We start from the raw sequence: 16,505 nt of genomic DNA on the forward strand, positions 1-16,505 counted from the left end.
AGCAGAGCACACAAGGGATGTGATGCTCGAACTGCACCCTCTTAGCATCCAAGTCACCCCGGAAAAGAGCGCAAAGCTCCTGTCAGTGCCTCCTTCTGCCCGTGTTTGAGTAACAGCCACTTTCTCCTTCCTCTTTCAGACATCGACGAGTGTGAGACACCAGGGATCTGTATGAACGGCTGGTGCATCAACACAGAGGGCTCCTTCCGCTGCGAGTGCCTGGGGGGCCTGGCCATCGGCGTGGATGGCCGGGTCTGCGTGGACACCCACATGCGCAGCACGTGTTACGGAGGCATTAAAAAGGGCACATGTGCTCGTCCCTTCCCAGGGGCAGTCACCAAGTCCGAGTGCTGCTGCGCTAACCCAGACCACGGCTTTGGAGAGCCCTGCCAGCCCTGTCCAGCCAAGAACTCTGGTGAGCTCCTCTTCCATCTCAGTTTGCAAAGAGCCTGCGAGGTGCTTAGAGACAACCCCAGGTCCTGGAGATGGCCTTGACAGCTTGGCAAGGACATGGGAAAGCCATAGGCAGTGGGAAAGGAATGCCATGTGGTTACAGATTGAGGCTGGATCCACAAATCTGATGCTGATCTCTCTGCAGGGCTTCTCGCAGTGTTGGACTATTGAGTGTCAGCTCTAAAATACACAGTGTATGAGTGTAAACTGACACTGCTTGGAAGCCCATAGGTGACATTCAATAAATCCAGCATTACCAAGAGTTGATGTGGCTGGGTGTGAACTGTCTAGAAAAGCTAACAGCTCCGTTGTGCTTTCCACACAGCTGAATTCCAGGCGCTCTGCAGCAGTGGCATTGGGATAACAGCTGATGGCAGAGGTACGTGCATCCCATGGGCCAGAGTCTAGACAAGCACCTCCAACATCACTCTCAGCTCCTTCTTTCAGCTGCTTTTAATGCAGCGTGCATGCATCTGTAGGTGTGTGTGCCATGGGAGGCTTGGCACTGCGGAGGGTGTGCTGGAGAGCTAGTCCATGACACCCGTGTATGTAAGAGCTGTTTGTGAGTAAGCACAGGGTAGTTTGCATAGCCTGGGTGGGTGTAAGTGCATGCAAGAGCCTATCTCTGTGTTAGTGAGTGTCAGTGGGTGGGATGCGAGCTTGGGCACAGGGAGAGAGGAGTGCTGTGTGTCTTGTCTGCTCCCTCCATGAGTTAATGTTGAGCAAGCATCCCCAGGGACTGTGTGTTGAACCAAGGAGTTGATTCCTGGCACCCTGTGGGAACTCCATTGCTGGGGATGCACACACAGAGTGCGGCTTTACTCCCTGCTCTGGTGGGAATGAAGAGCATGACCAATTGCATCCTCTTGCCTGTTTCCATCCCCTGCCCTCCAGCTCCATGGTCACAGGTTGGGGGAAGAGGGCTCAGGGAGAGGGAGGTGATAAGCGTGTGTTGGGATGTGTTGCCAATGGGCTGCTTTGAATTAGACAGCAAGAGGTCAGGCAGGCGGCTGCGCTGCCAGCCCCGGGCAGTGCTTGGATCAGCAGGAAGAGCACAAAGCAGCCAGCGAGCTCCGGCCTTTCAGAACTTTCCAAATGGGAATGAGCCAGAGGCAAAGCCCTGGTGACTTCTTGGGCTTCCCTCCAGGGCACCGTCTCTTGGCCAAAGCCAGTTTCAGGCTAACGATAAGATGCTTTCTAGCAAGAAGCTAACGTCAGATGTGCTCTGGTCAGCCCATTGCTGCTTCCAGCCAGGGCTGGATGCACTCAGTGCTCTCCAGGGTTGCATTTCCCAGGGGATGTAACCGAAATCCAACGGCGTGGAGACAAAGGCCAGCAGTGTCTGGGAAGCCCTGGCCTGGGCTTCTTGCCATCTGGCTCTATGGCACTGTGAGGATGCTGCTGTACAAACACAAACCTGCCCTGTGCTGTGGGGAGCCTGGCTCTTGCCAGGGTAAAATCTCTTTGCCCGGGTACCACAGCAGGTTGTCCATCATGCTCTGCCCTTGCCCCAGCTGGACCCAGCATCCTGCTCATAGCATCTTATGAACAGTTCTTCCTCCCAGCTTTACCAGTAGGAGGGATAATTAAATGGTGTGCCCTGAGTACTTGGGATAAAGATACTGTAAGGAGAGCCAGGAATGTAACAGAAAGACCTGAGAGCCTTGATATGGAACTGAAGTTGGGGTTTATCTCAACCCCTTATGCAGTTCTCTCCTTCTGAGCCCAGAGCCCTATGCTAGATCACACCTGTGTGTCCCCAGGACAAGATGCCCAGTGCCATAGCCCCAGAAAGGGAGGAAAAGGGGTCTCCAGGACCTACTGGGTCAAACCAGTGGGACAGGAAGGAAGGATTTCTGCAGTGGGGTGCCCACTGTAAGGAGCAATGCAGAATGCGTGGGGGGAAGATTTCTGTATTTGTGTTTGCCAGGACCCATCTGATTTGCCTTCTTTCCCTGTGCAGACATCAATGAATGTGCCCTCAACCCTGACATCTGCCCCAACGGCATGTGTGAGAACCTGCGCGGGAGCTACCGCTGCATCTGCAACCTGGGCTACGAGTCAGATCCCACGGGCAAGAACTGTGTGGGTGAGTTCAGGGCAGCCCCAGCTCCCTGTGGCGGGCACCCAGGAGCTCAGGGGTGCTGGGGAGAGGGTGGCCCGCACTCGGTGTGGGGCTGGGAGCCAGGGGCAGGCCTCTGACTGCCCAGGAGCCTGCGGGGATAGAGCTGATGCCCTCAAGCTCTGTTCCCGTTCAGGGATGCGTTGTCCACATAGAAGAGCACAAGGTGCTTTGTGTTTGCGTGGCACCTTGTACCAGGCAAGCTACATGTATGTACATCGCATATACGTGTAGCAAGGTAACATACCTTCCACATGGCATTGCTCTGAGGGTGGCGATGCATTTCTGTGCCTGTCAGGCTGCCAGAGCTCTGAGGATGCTGTAGCTCATCAACCCCATCTCTCTGCCCACAGATGTTGATGAATGCACTGTCAATCGCCTGCTGTGTGACAACGGACTGTGCCGCAACACACCCGGCAGCTACACCTGCACCTGCCCCAAGGGCTTTGTCTTCAGGACAGAGACAGATACCTGTGAAGGTAACGTGACTTGAAGGGACCTGAGAGCATCTTCATGCCTGAAAGGGAGCTCAGGGTCTAACCACAGTGGTTTGAACTGGAGCAGATCCAGCCTTTGGGTTTGTGGTTTCTTTTCCTGCAAGGGGCAAGTTTCACACTTCATCCCAAAGAGCAGACATCCAAACCCAGAACATCTGGGCTGTTCAGTGACAGAAAACCACAACAATTTCCTCTAGGGCTCCCAAATTTTAGCTAAAACCTGATCAAAATTGCAAGTTTTGGCGAGTTGACTGCAAGCTTACACTTTGGAGTGGGGGAAACGATTTGCTGACCACAAAGTCCTCAAATGTTTGAGAATTGGCCCTTTGTGCATAAATGTCTGTTTAGAGGGGGAAAAAAAAGAGATTTTCTGTAAAGAAGGTGAAAAATGGCCTGGACTGAGGGTCCTCTGGACAGTTGAAAACCTCTTTTCTTCATGTTCTTTATCATCTCCCTCCCGTCTCTGGCCCAGAAAACCAGGTCCCATGGCACTCACTGCAGTGACAGTCCCTTTCTTCCCACAGATATCAATGAGTGCACCTCTAACCCCTGTGTGAACGGTGTCTGCAGGAACAATGCTGGCTCCTTTGCCTGCGAGTGCTCCCCTGGCAGCAAGCTGGACCCCAGCGGCACCATCTGCGTGGGTAAGGATGTGACAGGCAGCTCTGGGACGGTGGCTGGTATCAGCAGTGCCCATCATCACCCCTTGCTGTTCATCTGAAGCAAGCCTTGTATTCGTGGCTTGGGGACGGGGATCTTTTGACCCCTCTCTTTCTCATCCAGTGTTTCTTTGGCTGTTGATAACAATTACCATCTTACTCATGCATCCAGAGAGCCTGAGAAGCTGCAACCTCAGGCAGTGCTTTGAGCAGTGTGCCACAGCCATGGGGTCCCAGGGGATCCTCAGGGCACCAGGATGGTGGGTTCTCACTCAGCAGATGGGTTTGTAGTGTGCTGACATTAAGGCACATCAGGATGAAGTAGATCCCTTCTCATCAAGACGGTAAGGTACCCACTTCCCACTCTTGGTGGTGAGGGGCAGCTGGAGGAAAGGACTGTTTCTACCCGGAAGAGGAGCAGGCTGGAACTAGGGGAAGGGCAGGACACAGAAGTGATGCAATAGGTGTATCAGAGAGCACAGAAATGCTGCTTCACAGCACAGCAGTGCTCAGGAGACCAGCAGAGTTTGTGTCCATGCACTTGACTCCACAGCATGAAGGATAAAGTGACACCAGGGAGCAATAGTCCCGCTGCAGCTCCACGATAGTTTCTTCCTAGCTGCTTCTCATGGCAGCCTGGCTTCCATGGAGCTGGGAACGTCCACCAAGGGGCAGCTCTTCACTCGTGTCTTGTCTTTGCCTCTCCAGACAGCATGAAAGGGACGTGCTGGTTGAACATCCAGGATGGACGCTGTGAGGTGAACATCAACGGGGCCACCCTGAAATCCGAGTGCTGTGCCACGCTGGGGGCAGCGTGGGGCAGCCCCTGTGAGCGCTGTGAGATTGGTAAGGCTCTGCCGGCACCACCCTCAGGAAGGCAGGGGGAAGCCCATTTCTTGGCTGACATTTCCTCTGTTTCCTTGCAGATACTGCCTGTCCCCGGGGATATGCTAGGATGAAGGGGGTCACATGTGAAGGTAAACTGCTGCAGGACCCAGAAGACGAGGGTTTTGACTGGGAGCATGGTCACTCCTTATTGCTGTCCTGCGACTCTGGGTCTTTGGTGGGGGATCTACGCTTCGTGGCCCTTTGTCGGACTGTCTCCACTGTGTCCATCTCTGTCTCATACTGTGATGGCCAGAGCTGAATTCCAGTTGTGCCCTCATGCATGCTGAGTAGAGAGGAAGCATCACTTCCCTCAACCTGCTGGCAACACTGCCCAGGATACCACCGGCCTTTGCAGCAAGGGCACGTTGCTGCCTCGTGTTCAACTTGGTGTCTACCAAGACCCCAGGCCCTTTCCTGCCAAGCTGCCTTCCAGCTGGGTGACCTCCAGCATTTGTGTATGTTCCTGGCAGCCCATTTCTCCAGCTTGCCAAGGTCCCTCTGGATGGCAGCGTGACCTTCTGGTGTGTCAGCCGCTCCTCCCAGCTCTGTGCCAGCAGCAGCTTTGCTGAGGATACGCTTTACCCCATCATCCTGATAACTAATGGCCATGTGAAACAGGATCAGACCCAGTACTGAGGCCACTGAACAGCACGCTCTGGGCCCAGCCATTCAGACAGCTTTCGATCTATCTCACTATCTGCTCAACCAGCCCATACATCAGCAGCTTCTGTAGGAGGCCCTTACGGGAAGCAGCGCTCAGGGTTAGGTGGCCAATGTCCACCACTACTCCCTTGCCTACTGGGCCAGCCACTTTATCATAGAATTAGATCCAGCTCATCAGTCATGACTCCCCCTGCTCCATCCATGCTGACTCCTGATGATGATTTTCTTGTCATTCATGTACCTGGAGATGGGGTTCCAAGTGTAGCTGCTCCACCAGCAGTACTCCTGTTTGTGAGTCCTGCTGTCACTCTATCAGTGCTATGCCAGCCAACAGGACCACGCTATCTCTGACAGGCTTTGGAATGCCCTTGCAGAAGTGGCTGGGCATGGCTGTGGCTCTGTGACAGGATGCCGGTTTTAGTCTTTTGGACTCCTTCCATCTCCTCCAAGAGCTCCTCAAGGCCACACTGGGCTTGTCCATGTGCTGCTCTCATGCCTGCCTCTTGCTTTTGTGCCAACAGATGTGAATGAGTGCGAGGTCTTCCCTGGTGTCTGCCCAAACGGGCGCTGTGTGAACACTGCTGGCTCCTTTCGGTGCGAGTGTCCAGAAGGACTGACCCTTGATGGCACTGCTAGGACATGTGTGGGTAAGGACACCTCCTCTCAGCCACATCCTGCTCACTGTTCAGCCCTATCTACAGTGCTCCAACCATCCCCTACCCACCACGTGCAGCAGTCTTGAGAACCGAGTGATGGCACATCATACCTGCAAGGCTGCCATAGCTTCGTGTCTGCAGGTTCAGCTAGTAAAGCAATCATTCTCCTTGGGTGGACTTCAGGGGTAGACATGCAATTAACCTAACTGGTTAATGACATGGCCCAGCAGCCCTAAAACAACTCCTGGCTGCTTTCTGGGCACACCATGACAAAACTCTGCCCTTCATATGGGCCACCTGCACTACTACACTGTGGAGGTTCCTTTCTCTGGTCCTGTTGCAGTCACAGGCTGGCCATGGCCATGCTATTCAATCTCTTGTAGCATCACAAAGAAGGTGGCCTCATCCACATGGCCCCTACCTGGGCATTGCTTGGAGGATGCTCCAGCCAAAGCTGTTCCAGAAACCTTGCCAACTGTGTCACAGGCACTGATACCTCTGGTTTCCCCAGAGGTTGGGTGCTGCAGTCAAGGGCTCAGCTCTGCTCTCTCCCCAGATGTGCGTGTGGAACAGTGCTACATGAAATGGGATGAGGATGAGTGCACGGAGCCCCTGCCAGGCAAGTACCGCATCGACATGTGCTGCTGCTCCGTGGGCTCAGCGTGGGGCATCGACTGTGAAGAGTGTCCCAAGGTTGGCTCCAGTGAGTACAAGGCCATCTGCCCAAGGGGACCCGGCTTCGCCAACCGAGGAGACGTGCTTTCAGGAAGGCCTTTCTACAAAGGTGAGCTGCTTGCCTGGGGACTCGAAGGTTCACTGCAGACATCCCCTCCCTGAAACGTTGCTGTTCTGTCTTCACCCACAGATGTGAATGAATGCAAGGTCTTCTCCGGCCTGTGCACTCATGGGACCTGTCGAAACACCATTGGCAGCTTCAGGTGTATCTGCGGCAACGGCTTTGCTTTGGACGCTGAAGAAAGGAACTGCACAGGTAAGGGAAGAGCAGCTTCCTCGGGAACACTCTTGCCCATCTTGCAGCCTTGTCCACCTCGTGGAATTCTTAGCATGATGGTGGAACCCAGCGGAGCCACAGCTTTTATCTTAGGGACATACTGAGAAGCCAAAGGCAGGTCCATGAGCTGAAGGCTCCTTCTGCTCACGGGATGAAAGATGAATCCTGCACCAGAGAGCAAGTTTAACTGCTGTCTCTCCCTTCAGGAAGAGAAGTCCTTGCCAGTCCCTGTTCGTTGAATTTGCTGTGCAGTACAGGCAGCTGTAGCGGTGCCTGTAGTCTGTTCTGCCTCCACTAGCTGCTCTTCATCCCCACAGACATCGACGAGTGCCGCATCTCACCAGACCTATGTGGCCATGGCACCTGTGTCAACACGCCGGGCAGCTTCGAGTGCGAGTGCTTCGAAGGCTATGAGAGTGGCTTCATGATGATGAAGAACTGCATGGGTAAGGACGTGTCTCCAGGGCAGGGCTGCACCTTACTCGTTTGCAACAGGGAAGAAAGGAGCTGGCGCCACAAAGGGCTTTGTGCCAAGCTGCTCCCTGTGTGTCTGGCTCTCTAGCATCCTGTCTGTCTGCTCCTTGGTATTAAGCCAGATCTCTTCATTGTCCTCTGGGGGAGCAGTGGGAGTCCAGGGTAGTGAGTCTTTTGCCTTGTTTTCATTGCAGATGTGGAGCTGGGCTGAAGGGCAGCACGTGTAGAGAGAGGGATGCTGTGCCTGGAGCTGAGGGCACCACAGATGTAATCCTGGGACTGCTGTGCTCTACCTGGGCGCAGCAGTGAAGGGCTCCACGCTATCTCTGCTAGCAGTGCCCCAAGGCTCTGCCCCATGCAGAGGCAGTGAAAAGGTTGTGAGACTTGGAGGCCAAAACTGGGATTCTTCCCTCAGAGACCTTTATTTGTGGTGACCTCCTGGTCCAGAGGCCAGAGCCTGTGCCTGGCACCAGGGCTGGTGGTGCCCCATGAGCCAGAGAAGGAGACTGGCAGCCCAGACCAGCATCAGGGAGGACTCTATATGTATATATATATATATATACATATATATATATGTAGTATAGTGCATCTTGGGCTCTTCCTGTGCAGCATTCATGGGATATCGTTGGTCCTGCCCTGCCACCTCCTGGCCACCGTTACCTCAGCTGTGGGAGGCCACAGGTGCCACCAACCAGCTTTCCTCCAGTTCTTTCCCATCCCTTTCCTGCTTGCTGTACCCAAAGGGCATTTCCCTGCAATCCCAGTGTGATGTTGCCTCCCTTATTTTACATTAAACTAAGGCCCCGTGTTTCCTTTCCCATCTCGTTCTTGTTCGTGCACAATGCTCATTCCCCTTGCACCAAACCTTGGCCACTAACCTTTCCTCTTGTTTTAGCCACCAGCAACTGGAGCTTGAGCTTGGCATTGCCACTGAGCTGGGACAGGAACCATGCCTGGTATTTTCATTCCTGCTCTGTAGGGAGACGGCAACCTCTATGCTGGAGGTTGGCTACTGCCCAGTGGAGCTGTGCCAGGCCAGCAGCTTGAACTCATTGGCTGTGAGCTCCAGTTCTCATGCACACTTGGCTCCGTCCTTTGGGTGATGTCTCATCTCCTTCTACTTATTTTCAGCCTTGTGTTACCCATCTACTCTTTATTCTGCCACTGATTATTTACATATCCACACTCTAAATGTACACCCATCTCCAGACGTGATTCGTACCGTATGTTCAACCCTTACATTGAACCATGGCTTTTCCAACAGCATTGCAGAATGTTTCTCAACTTGCAGATGTTTCTGTAGATGTCTCCATGCCACCACAGGTGTCTTCCTAACTTGGTTCATCTACCTGCCCTAAATGATGTCTCACAGGCTACATCGGTCATTTAAATCCAGTTACATGTAGCTTGGTCCCCTTCTTAGGTAATGTGTGTTCCTTGCAAGGAGCTGTCAGTTATATCATGATTAGATCACTACTGAGATTAGTAGACCTATTATTTCTACTCCTCTATTAGAAGACACATTAAGCTTTGGTCTTTATAGCACTGCTGTCATTGCACATCCCACAGCCACGTGCCATTAAATCAAATGCCTGCACATGGAGAAATCCCTTGCTCAGCAAGAGGTTCACCATTTGATAGCTTGTGTCTCTGCCAGCTTGAAGCTTGCTGATTCAACCAGTTTTCCTTGGCCTGCTTTCCACCCAATCTTTGCTAAAATGACTCTCAACCTGGCCTCACTTCTGGGTGAGAGCTCATCAAGTGCTGCTGTTTCTGCCCCGTTCCTTGGGATGCGCAGCATTTTCGTACCTCAGCCACGAATCAACAGCCTCAACCATTAATCAAGCCCCTGTCCAGTTCCCCAGACCCATAGCACAGATCAAGTCCTTCACGAGGAGTTCTGGTAGACCATCTGCATTCTTCCACCCCACTCTATTTCCAGTCAGGGTTGTAAGGGCTCCCTTTCACCTGCCCATTTAATCAGCCTTTCTCCCCAGATCATTCTTTACAGCTCCTCCCATCTGGCCAATGCTTGGGTTTATTCTGTCAGCTTCTCATCTGCTTTCAATTGACTAATTCTTGTTTGTAGCTTAAAAAAAAACCCTCAATGACCTCAGTACCTCAGTTTGTCTCCAACAAGTCAACCAGACTGTTGCTGTCCTCTTAATTCCTGGCATACCACGTTCCTCTCCTTGTCTGTCTAGCCAGGATAACTTGTCTGAGTGACAGGCTTCATATTCTGCTCTTTCTGCTTTGGCTTGGACTTTCAAACCACTTCAGTATGTGGCTTGATTCAATACCATGGATTCCTTTTTCATATTTGATTCTCGGAGTTCTTTGTAATACATCCCTGCCACTGGCGTGGGTTTGTGTCTTTCCACACAATTTGTAGCGTGGGTTCCCACAGCTCACACTGATGCTTCTCCTCCCTTTCCGTCTCCATTTCTGGGATGCTGAGATTCACAGCCCCCCTGATGCCCTGCTGAGTTCTTTCAGTAATGAGATTTCTGATATCTTTATACAAGGATGTATTTCATCGGTGGGTTGGGTTGTTTGGGGTTCTTTATGATGCCCATTCCACCTTATCCTTTCTTCCAGGTGACAGGGGACTGACTCATTTCACCCCAAAGTGTGTTGTGACAACTGTGGTTTTTCCCATGGTCAAGGATTAACTTCTTCCTGCTTTGGCTTCAGCCTCATGAGGGAGGAATTCTTGCCAGCCTCTGGCAGGAGACAACCTCCTGGCACTAAAGGGCTTTGGGGGCATTTGTTTTAGTTCACTCAGTTCATTCACGTTGCACCCCATGGCTGCTTTGTATTCTGAATGCCCACGTCTCAGAGTGCAGCTGTGGGCAGATGGATCCTCTGAGCAGTTCCAGGAAGGCTTCCCTTTAGTCCCCCTCTCCTACTGTCAGTGCAAACCATCTCGAGCCAATGCTAGGGGCGAGCAAGAATGTAAAATCTTTGGAATCTATTCTGGGACCAAAATGGAGAAGCTCATTCTCAGATTCCTGTTTCCAGAGTTAGGGGATGAGTTTCACCCAGCACTTGCTATGGGAAGCACCACAAGTAGCACAAAGACCTGTACAATATCACAGGAGATCATAAAGAGCTTTCTCCAGGGGCCACAGATCAGGAATCAATAACAAGGCTTCCCGGTTTCCGTGCTTGCAGTTCTTCATCTCCTCCTTCCGTGGGTTTCTGGTTCCAACCATCACCATTCCAGTTCACCGTTCCAGTAGTTCCCCTTGCTTGGGTTTATTTTTTGATTCTGGCATTTCTAAACTTCTCTATCACTCCTTTCAGCAGCCTGGATCACCTCCCTCTCCCAGCAGTTACATCTATTTCAGGAATTCCTCCAGTTCCCAGTAAATTTCATCTCTTTGTCCATATGTGATTCTTTTTCAGCCGTGCACAGCCTATTTCCTAGCGCTGTGTGTGATGCTGGCACTACTTGGAGGCTGGTAACAAGGATGTTCACATTGTTATCCTAGGACGATGTCCTGGGGTAGGTGAATGGGAGCTAGGAACTATCTTCCTAGTCCTTCCTGGCTAATCTGTGCAAGGCTAATGACTTCTTTCCTCCTCGTGTTACACTTTCCATACACTGAGCTCAAGACAAGAGCTGTGATTTCCTAAGTGCATACTTTAACCATCAATCCACCCAAGCCCTGCATTCGCTGCCCTGCTGCTTTTGCGATGTCCCCCTGTGGTGATGGGACTGTGGGGCATGGCACCAGCTCCACCCCGTCATCTGGAAAGCCAAGCTGAAGGGGACAGTCCACCACATCTATGATTCTATGATTTCATGTCCTTCTCTGTAGATATCAATGAGTGCGAGCGGGACCCGCTGCTGTGCAGAGGGGGGATCTGCATGAACACAGATGGCAGCTTCGAATGCATCTGCCCCCCTGGACATGAGCTGACGTCTGAAGGGAACACTTGCATAGGTGAGATGATGTTAGGACCAGAGTGTGTTCAAGGGTGATGGTCCAGGGAGACTTGGATGGGGGTAAAATGCACTCATCCTGGAGGGACTGAGGTCGCTCCCAGGGTTTCATTGCACTTATGGTGTCTGTTTTCTGCCTGCTCTTCACTGAAGACTGATCAGTGGGGCAATGACATTCAGCCTGGGGAGAGAAGTAGGTGGGGGATACCCAGGGAGGGGGCCAGATGATGCTCGTCATGATGTCAGCATGGCTGGCTGCTCAAACTGTTCTTCCTGCTGCAGACATCAACGAATGCTCCCTCAGTGACAACCTCTGTCGCAATGGACGCTGCGTCAACGTCATTGGTACCTACCAGTGCGCCTGTGATTCGGGTTTCCAGGCCACCCTGGACAGGCAGGGCTGTGTTGGTGAGTGCTTCTCTTTGCCCAATAGTTGTGCCAAGACCGCAGTGTACATCCAGAACCCTCCTGGCCTCATGCCTCTTAAAATGCTTGGGGGGGGTGTCCGAGGGTAAGGCAAGGGGGGGACCTCCTGGTTGAGCTACAGCCAGGCTGGTCATCAGCTGTGAAACTAGTGTGAGCTGCAAGTGGTTGCCATGGAAAGCAGGAGATGCTTTCTTGTGGCTGGGGGGGTTTGTTTCCTCTTCAACACCTCTCCCACCTTGTCTCTGTTACGGGCACTGTGAGCAGCTCTGTTGCAAGGCACATACGGGCCCGTGACCCAAGCAGCTTCCTGACCTCTCCCTTCTCCTCCAGACATTGATGAGTGCACCATAACCAACGGCGGCTGTGACACCCACTGCTCCAACTCGGAGGGCAGCTATGAATGCAGCTGCAGCGAAGGCTATGCTCTGATGCCAGACAAGAGATCGTGTGCAGGTGAGCAGTCAGCTTGGCTCTCACAGGTGCTGCCCCAGGGACCTCTGCGTCCGTGGCCAGTCAGCCTTAGGGTTGGCTTTAAGTCACTTCCCAGAGGTGATTTCCCTGGACAGATGTTTTTGCCTTGCACTGCAATGTGCAGCCCCTCATTAAAGGCTCCAGAGTCCTGTCACTACATGATTTGGAGCAAAGTCCCCCCTGTGACCCCCTCCTGCTCCCACAATACCCTTTCACTGGCTCTAACAACTTTATTCCGGTCTCCTCTCTAGATATTGATGAATGTGAGGATAATCCAGACATCTGTGATGGGGGGCAGTGCACTAACATCCCTGGGGAGTACCGCTGCCTCTGCTTCGATGGCTTCATGGCATCCCTGGATATGAAGACCTGTATCGGTGAGGACAAGGCTGTGGCCAGCACTGCATCACAAGGCTGCTCTTGGATGGAGGAAGGGTTACCCCAGAGTCGTGTCATGGTTCTTGTGCTGTTCCAAGCAAGTCCTTTCTCTCCTGCAGACGTGAATGAGTGTGATCTCAACCCTAACATCTGCCTGCATGGCGAGTGTGAGAACACGAAGGGCTCCTTCATCTGTCACTGCCAGCTGGGTTACTTTGTCAAGAAGGGAACCACAGGCTGCACAGGTAGGAACACACCAGGCTGGGAGGGTGCTGGTGGGAGCCCTCACAAACACCTTCTGCAGCTGCCAAGGAGAGAAACCAGCCGTGCACTGCAGGATGCTGGGCACACCTAGGGATGTGGCTGTGTGCTGGGAGCCCCTTCTGGGCAGGCAGATTGCCAAGGAGGCAGGCTGCAGGCAGGAACTGGCACTCTCCTAGCCGACAGCCAAGCCAGGGGCCTGCCCTTCCTTTTGTCTTCATCTTCCAGGGGTGAGCAGGGTGAGAGTTGTACCCTTGAGCACTTCAGCTCATGGGTACAATCCAGGGCAGCCTCTTCCCCAAAGCACCTTGCTCCCATCCCTTGGGGTTCAGAATCCCAGGAGCTGTTGGTACCCAGACCCATTAGCAGGATTTTACCCCCTCCTCTCTGAGGGGAGCTGAGCTGTGTCAGCTCTGATGTCCTTCCTTCCTGCAGACATCGATGAGTGTGAGATTGGGGCTCACAACTGTGACATGCACGCCTCCTGCATCAACGTGCCCGGGAGCTTCAAATGCAAGTGTCGTACAGGCTGGCTTGGAGATGGGCTGAAGTGCAACGGTGAGTTCCTCATCCCAGGAGAGGGTCTTTGCGTCTCCAGGTGCTCTATGGACACTTGTGAAGGGAGGCAAGGGTACGTGTGTCTGCACTGGGGAGGTACTGGGAGCGTGGGTATGTGTGTGGAAGTGTCTCACTGCCATACTATGTGTGCCAGCACTGCCATGGGAGTGCCTCATGGCCATCGGGGCTCACAGAGATGCGTTGGAGCCTCATGAGCGCTCCAGGTGCCTGGAGGCTGCGTTCTCCTGGGCCATTGGCTTGTCCTCTGCGCCTTGCGCTACCTGCCTGGGCTTAGAGGGAAGGCCAGAGGCAAAGCACTGACCAGGGTGTTCTCCCTTCCCAGACCTGGATGAGTGTGCCACCGAAGAGCACAAGTGCAACCTGAACGCCAACTGTGTCAACACGCCAGGCTCCTACCGCTGCGCCTGCAGAGAGGGCTTCAATGGGGATGGCTTCTCCTGCTCTGGTGAGGCTCAAGGACTCAATGGGCATCCTGCTGGGACATGGAGCCATCCCCTCGAAGCCACCAGCCTGCTTCAGCGCCCAGATGCTTGTGTCTGGGGTTCCCCAATGCAGGTGTCCCCCAAAAGCCGCTGCAGCCTGCCCTGAGCCATAGCCTGCTCAGATGCCTGCAGCAGAGATCCCCCTCTTCTCAGCATGTGCTTGGGGAGGGTCAAGGCGATGCGGAGCATTGCAGCCCCCTCGTCAGCCTCCCAGCAGCGGGGTGGGAAGCAGCTCGTGGGAGTCTCCTGGGCAAGCTGAGGGAAGCTCATGGGGTGGACACCAGCTCAGTCTCCTGCCTGACTCCCTCCAGACGTGGACGAGTGTGCGGACAACGTGAACCTGTGTGAGAACGGCCAGTGCCTCAATGCACCCGGGGGTTACCGCTGCGAGTGCGAGATGGGCTTCAACCCCACAGAGGACAGCAAGGCCTGCCAGGGTGAGTGCCCAGGGTTCTCGCTGCTGCTCTAGGAGGTCCAGTGTCCACCTCCTTGCTGGTCTTGGTCTCTCCACTGCACTGTCACCACCTGATCTATTCCTAAGCAAGCCCAACCATCCCCTGGTGGTGCAAGGCTTTGCTTTCAGGTGGGATGCCAGATCCTGAACGCCCAGCTCTCCCTGTTTTGCAGACATTGATGAATGCACCTTCCAGAACATCTGTGTCTTTGGGACCTGCCAGAACCTGCCTGGGATGTTCCGCTGCGCCTGTGATGAAGGCTACGAACTGGACAGGAGTGGAGGCAACTGCACAGGTATTGGACTTGCACAGGGCTCTCGGATGAGGATCACTGCTCTGTGATCTGCTGGTGGGACCTTGCCCCAGCCATGACACTGGGAGTGGCACTAGCAGCTTAAAGCCGTTTAAGCCTCCCTGTGTGATGTGGTGATGTGTCTTTGCTCTTGGTGGGAGGTGGGCCTTCAGTGGATGGGAGGGAAAGCGGTGGCTCTGCTCCTTGCTTCTGACCCTGGGCATAGTGGTGTGAAACAGGGCAAAGCAAGATCTGTTCCTAGAAGGGCTTTGCCTGCCATCACATGAAGAGCCTTAGAAACACTGTGGTCGTGAGGATACACCCTGAACATACGGTGCAGAGCTTAGAGCTGTGGTTTCTGTGCTTTCTTCATCTGTTCATTTTTCAGTCTTCATCTTTCCATCCTTGCAGACATCAACGAATGTGCAGACCCTGTGAACTGCATCAACGGCCTGTGTGTCAACACCCCTGGCAGCTACCTCTGCAACTGCCCACAGGACTTTGAGCTGAACCCCACTGGTGTGGGCTGTGTGGGTGAGTGGAGAGGACACCTTCCATCCACGACCTTGCCCGTCCTTGCTGGTCCCACATCCCAGGCCTGGCTGTCCATGCTGGGCTTAGCGCTGTAGCAGCACAAGAGCACCTACCTCCTGTTAAGCCTGGCCCACCTTGTGTCACCAGTGTGGGTGCTCTCCTGGTTGAAGTAATGTTATTCCTGGGCAGTTCTGGAGTTATTCTTCAGTGTTTGTTTCTTGAAAGCCCCTGGCTTACTGGGGGCATTATTTGGCTCATGCTCTTCAGCCATACTGATGGCAGACAAAGCTGGACACGCTTTATTCTTGAAGGGTTCTCAATGTCATGAGCTGCAAGGGCAGTACAGCACAGACAACACAGGTAGCTGACAGTGTGGGCATCTGGGACAGGACTGGGGTCTTATCCTGCTCCCTGCTTCTTGAGGCAATAGTGCTAGTGTTATTTCCCCCTCTGCGCACAAGTCTTTACTGGAGGGGCTTTGCTCACCCACTGCTGTCTTTGTGCAGATACCCGTGTTGGGAACTGCTTCCTCGACACCCAGGATCGAGGAGATGGGGGGATCTCCTGCAGCGCAGAGATTGGAGTCGGGGTGACCCGGGCATCCTGCTGCTGCTCGCTGGGGCGTGCATGGGGCAACCCTTGTGAGCTTTGTCCTCCAGCCAACACAAGTGAGTTGGGAACATACCTGGGGTGAACTTGGGCATGGGCTGGATGGGCAGCATAGAGCTGAGAAGAGAAATGGGGCCACTGCCCTGTGGCTTTTCAACTGAGGCTGCGGGTCCTGGGTCCAGGATATGCTATCATCATGATGGAGCAAGGGGAGCTGAGGGAGAAGGCAGTAACCCTGTTGTGTGAGTGCAGTGGGAGTGGTGAGATGGGGTGCGGGATACAGGTTGGGATCCCTCTTTCCGGTCCAGTGGGCTAGGGGAGGGCATGTGTGTGTGGAATAACACCACTCAAGGGCAGGCAGGCAGAGACAGGGTGGCTAAGTCGGCTTGGCATGCAGTGGGAGTCGGGATGCTCCATCTGGACCACAGCCACCATCCTCATGGCCTATGTCTCCTGGGTTTCTCTTGGTTCTCCCTACCCCTCCTGTTTCATGGGAGCCCACTAAGCCCAGGACCCCCTTGACTGACTTTTTCTGCAGCTGAATACAAGACCCTGTGCCCTGGAGGGGAAGGTTTCCGGCCCAACCCCATCACTGTCATCCTGGAAGGTAAGCTGACACGGACCCCATGCGCCTTACCAGGGGCT

The 16,505-nt window shown here is 53.7% G+C and overlaps 1 protein-coding gene across 1 annotated transcript in view; it reads left to right on the top strand.

The window, feature by feature from the left end:
• LOC134166988 (fibrillin-2-like) overlaps window positions 1–16,505 on the top strand; it is a 95,886-nt gene that overhangs the window by 63,867 nt on the left and 15,514 nt on the right. Inside the window, exons 17-39 of the mRNA XM_062625176.1 lie at window positions 140–415; window positions 779–832; window positions 2,417–2,542; window positions 2,929–3,054; window positions 3,597–3,716; window positions 4,440–4,577; window positions 4,658–4,708; window positions 5,804–5,929; window positions 6,495–6,722; window positions 6,804–6,929; window positions 7,268–7,396; window positions 11,249–11,374; window positions 11,656–11,781; window positions 12,130–12,252; window positions 12,522–12,647; window positions 12,768–12,893; window positions 13,345–13,467; window positions 13,811–13,933; window positions 14,282–14,407; window positions 14,598–14,720; window positions 15,129–15,251; window positions 15,758–15,919; window positions 16,399–16,467. Coding sequence (XP_062481160.1) covers window positions 140–415; window positions 779–832; window positions 2,417–2,542; window positions 2,929–3,054; window positions 3,597–3,716; window positions 4,440–4,577; window positions 4,658–4,708; window positions 5,804–5,929; window positions 6,495–6,722; window positions 6,804–6,929; window positions 7,268–7,396; window positions 11,249–11,374; window positions 11,656–11,781; window positions 12,130–12,252; window positions 12,522–12,647; window positions 12,768–12,893; window positions 13,345–13,467; window positions 13,811–13,933; window positions 14,282–14,407; window positions 14,598–14,720; window positions 15,129–15,251; window positions 15,758–15,919; window positions 16,399–16,467 — 2,976 coding nt within the window. The remainder of the gene's footprint in view (window positions 1–139; window positions 416–778; window positions 833–2,416; window positions 2,543–2,928; window positions 3,055–3,596; window positions 3,717–4,439; window positions 4,578–4,657; window positions 4,709–5,803; window positions 5,930–6,494; window positions 6,723–6,803; window positions 6,930–7,267; window positions 7,397–11,248; window positions 11,375–11,655; window positions 11,782–12,129; window positions 12,253–12,521; window positions 12,648–12,767; window positions 12,894–13,344; window positions 13,468–13,810; window positions 13,934–14,281; window positions 14,408–14,597; window positions 14,721–15,128; window positions 15,252–15,757; window positions 15,920–16,398; window positions 16,468–16,505) is intronic.

This window comes from Pezoporus occidentalis, unplaced genomic scaffold (genome assembly GCF_034315485.1).
Source record: "Pezoporus occidentalis ecotype Australia unplaced genomic scaffold, CSIRO_AGI_Poc_V1 ctg278, whole genome shotgun sequence".
Classification (NCBI taxonomy): Eukaryota; Metazoa; Chordata; class Aves; order Psittaciformes; family Psittacidae; genus Pezoporus; species Pezoporus occidentalis.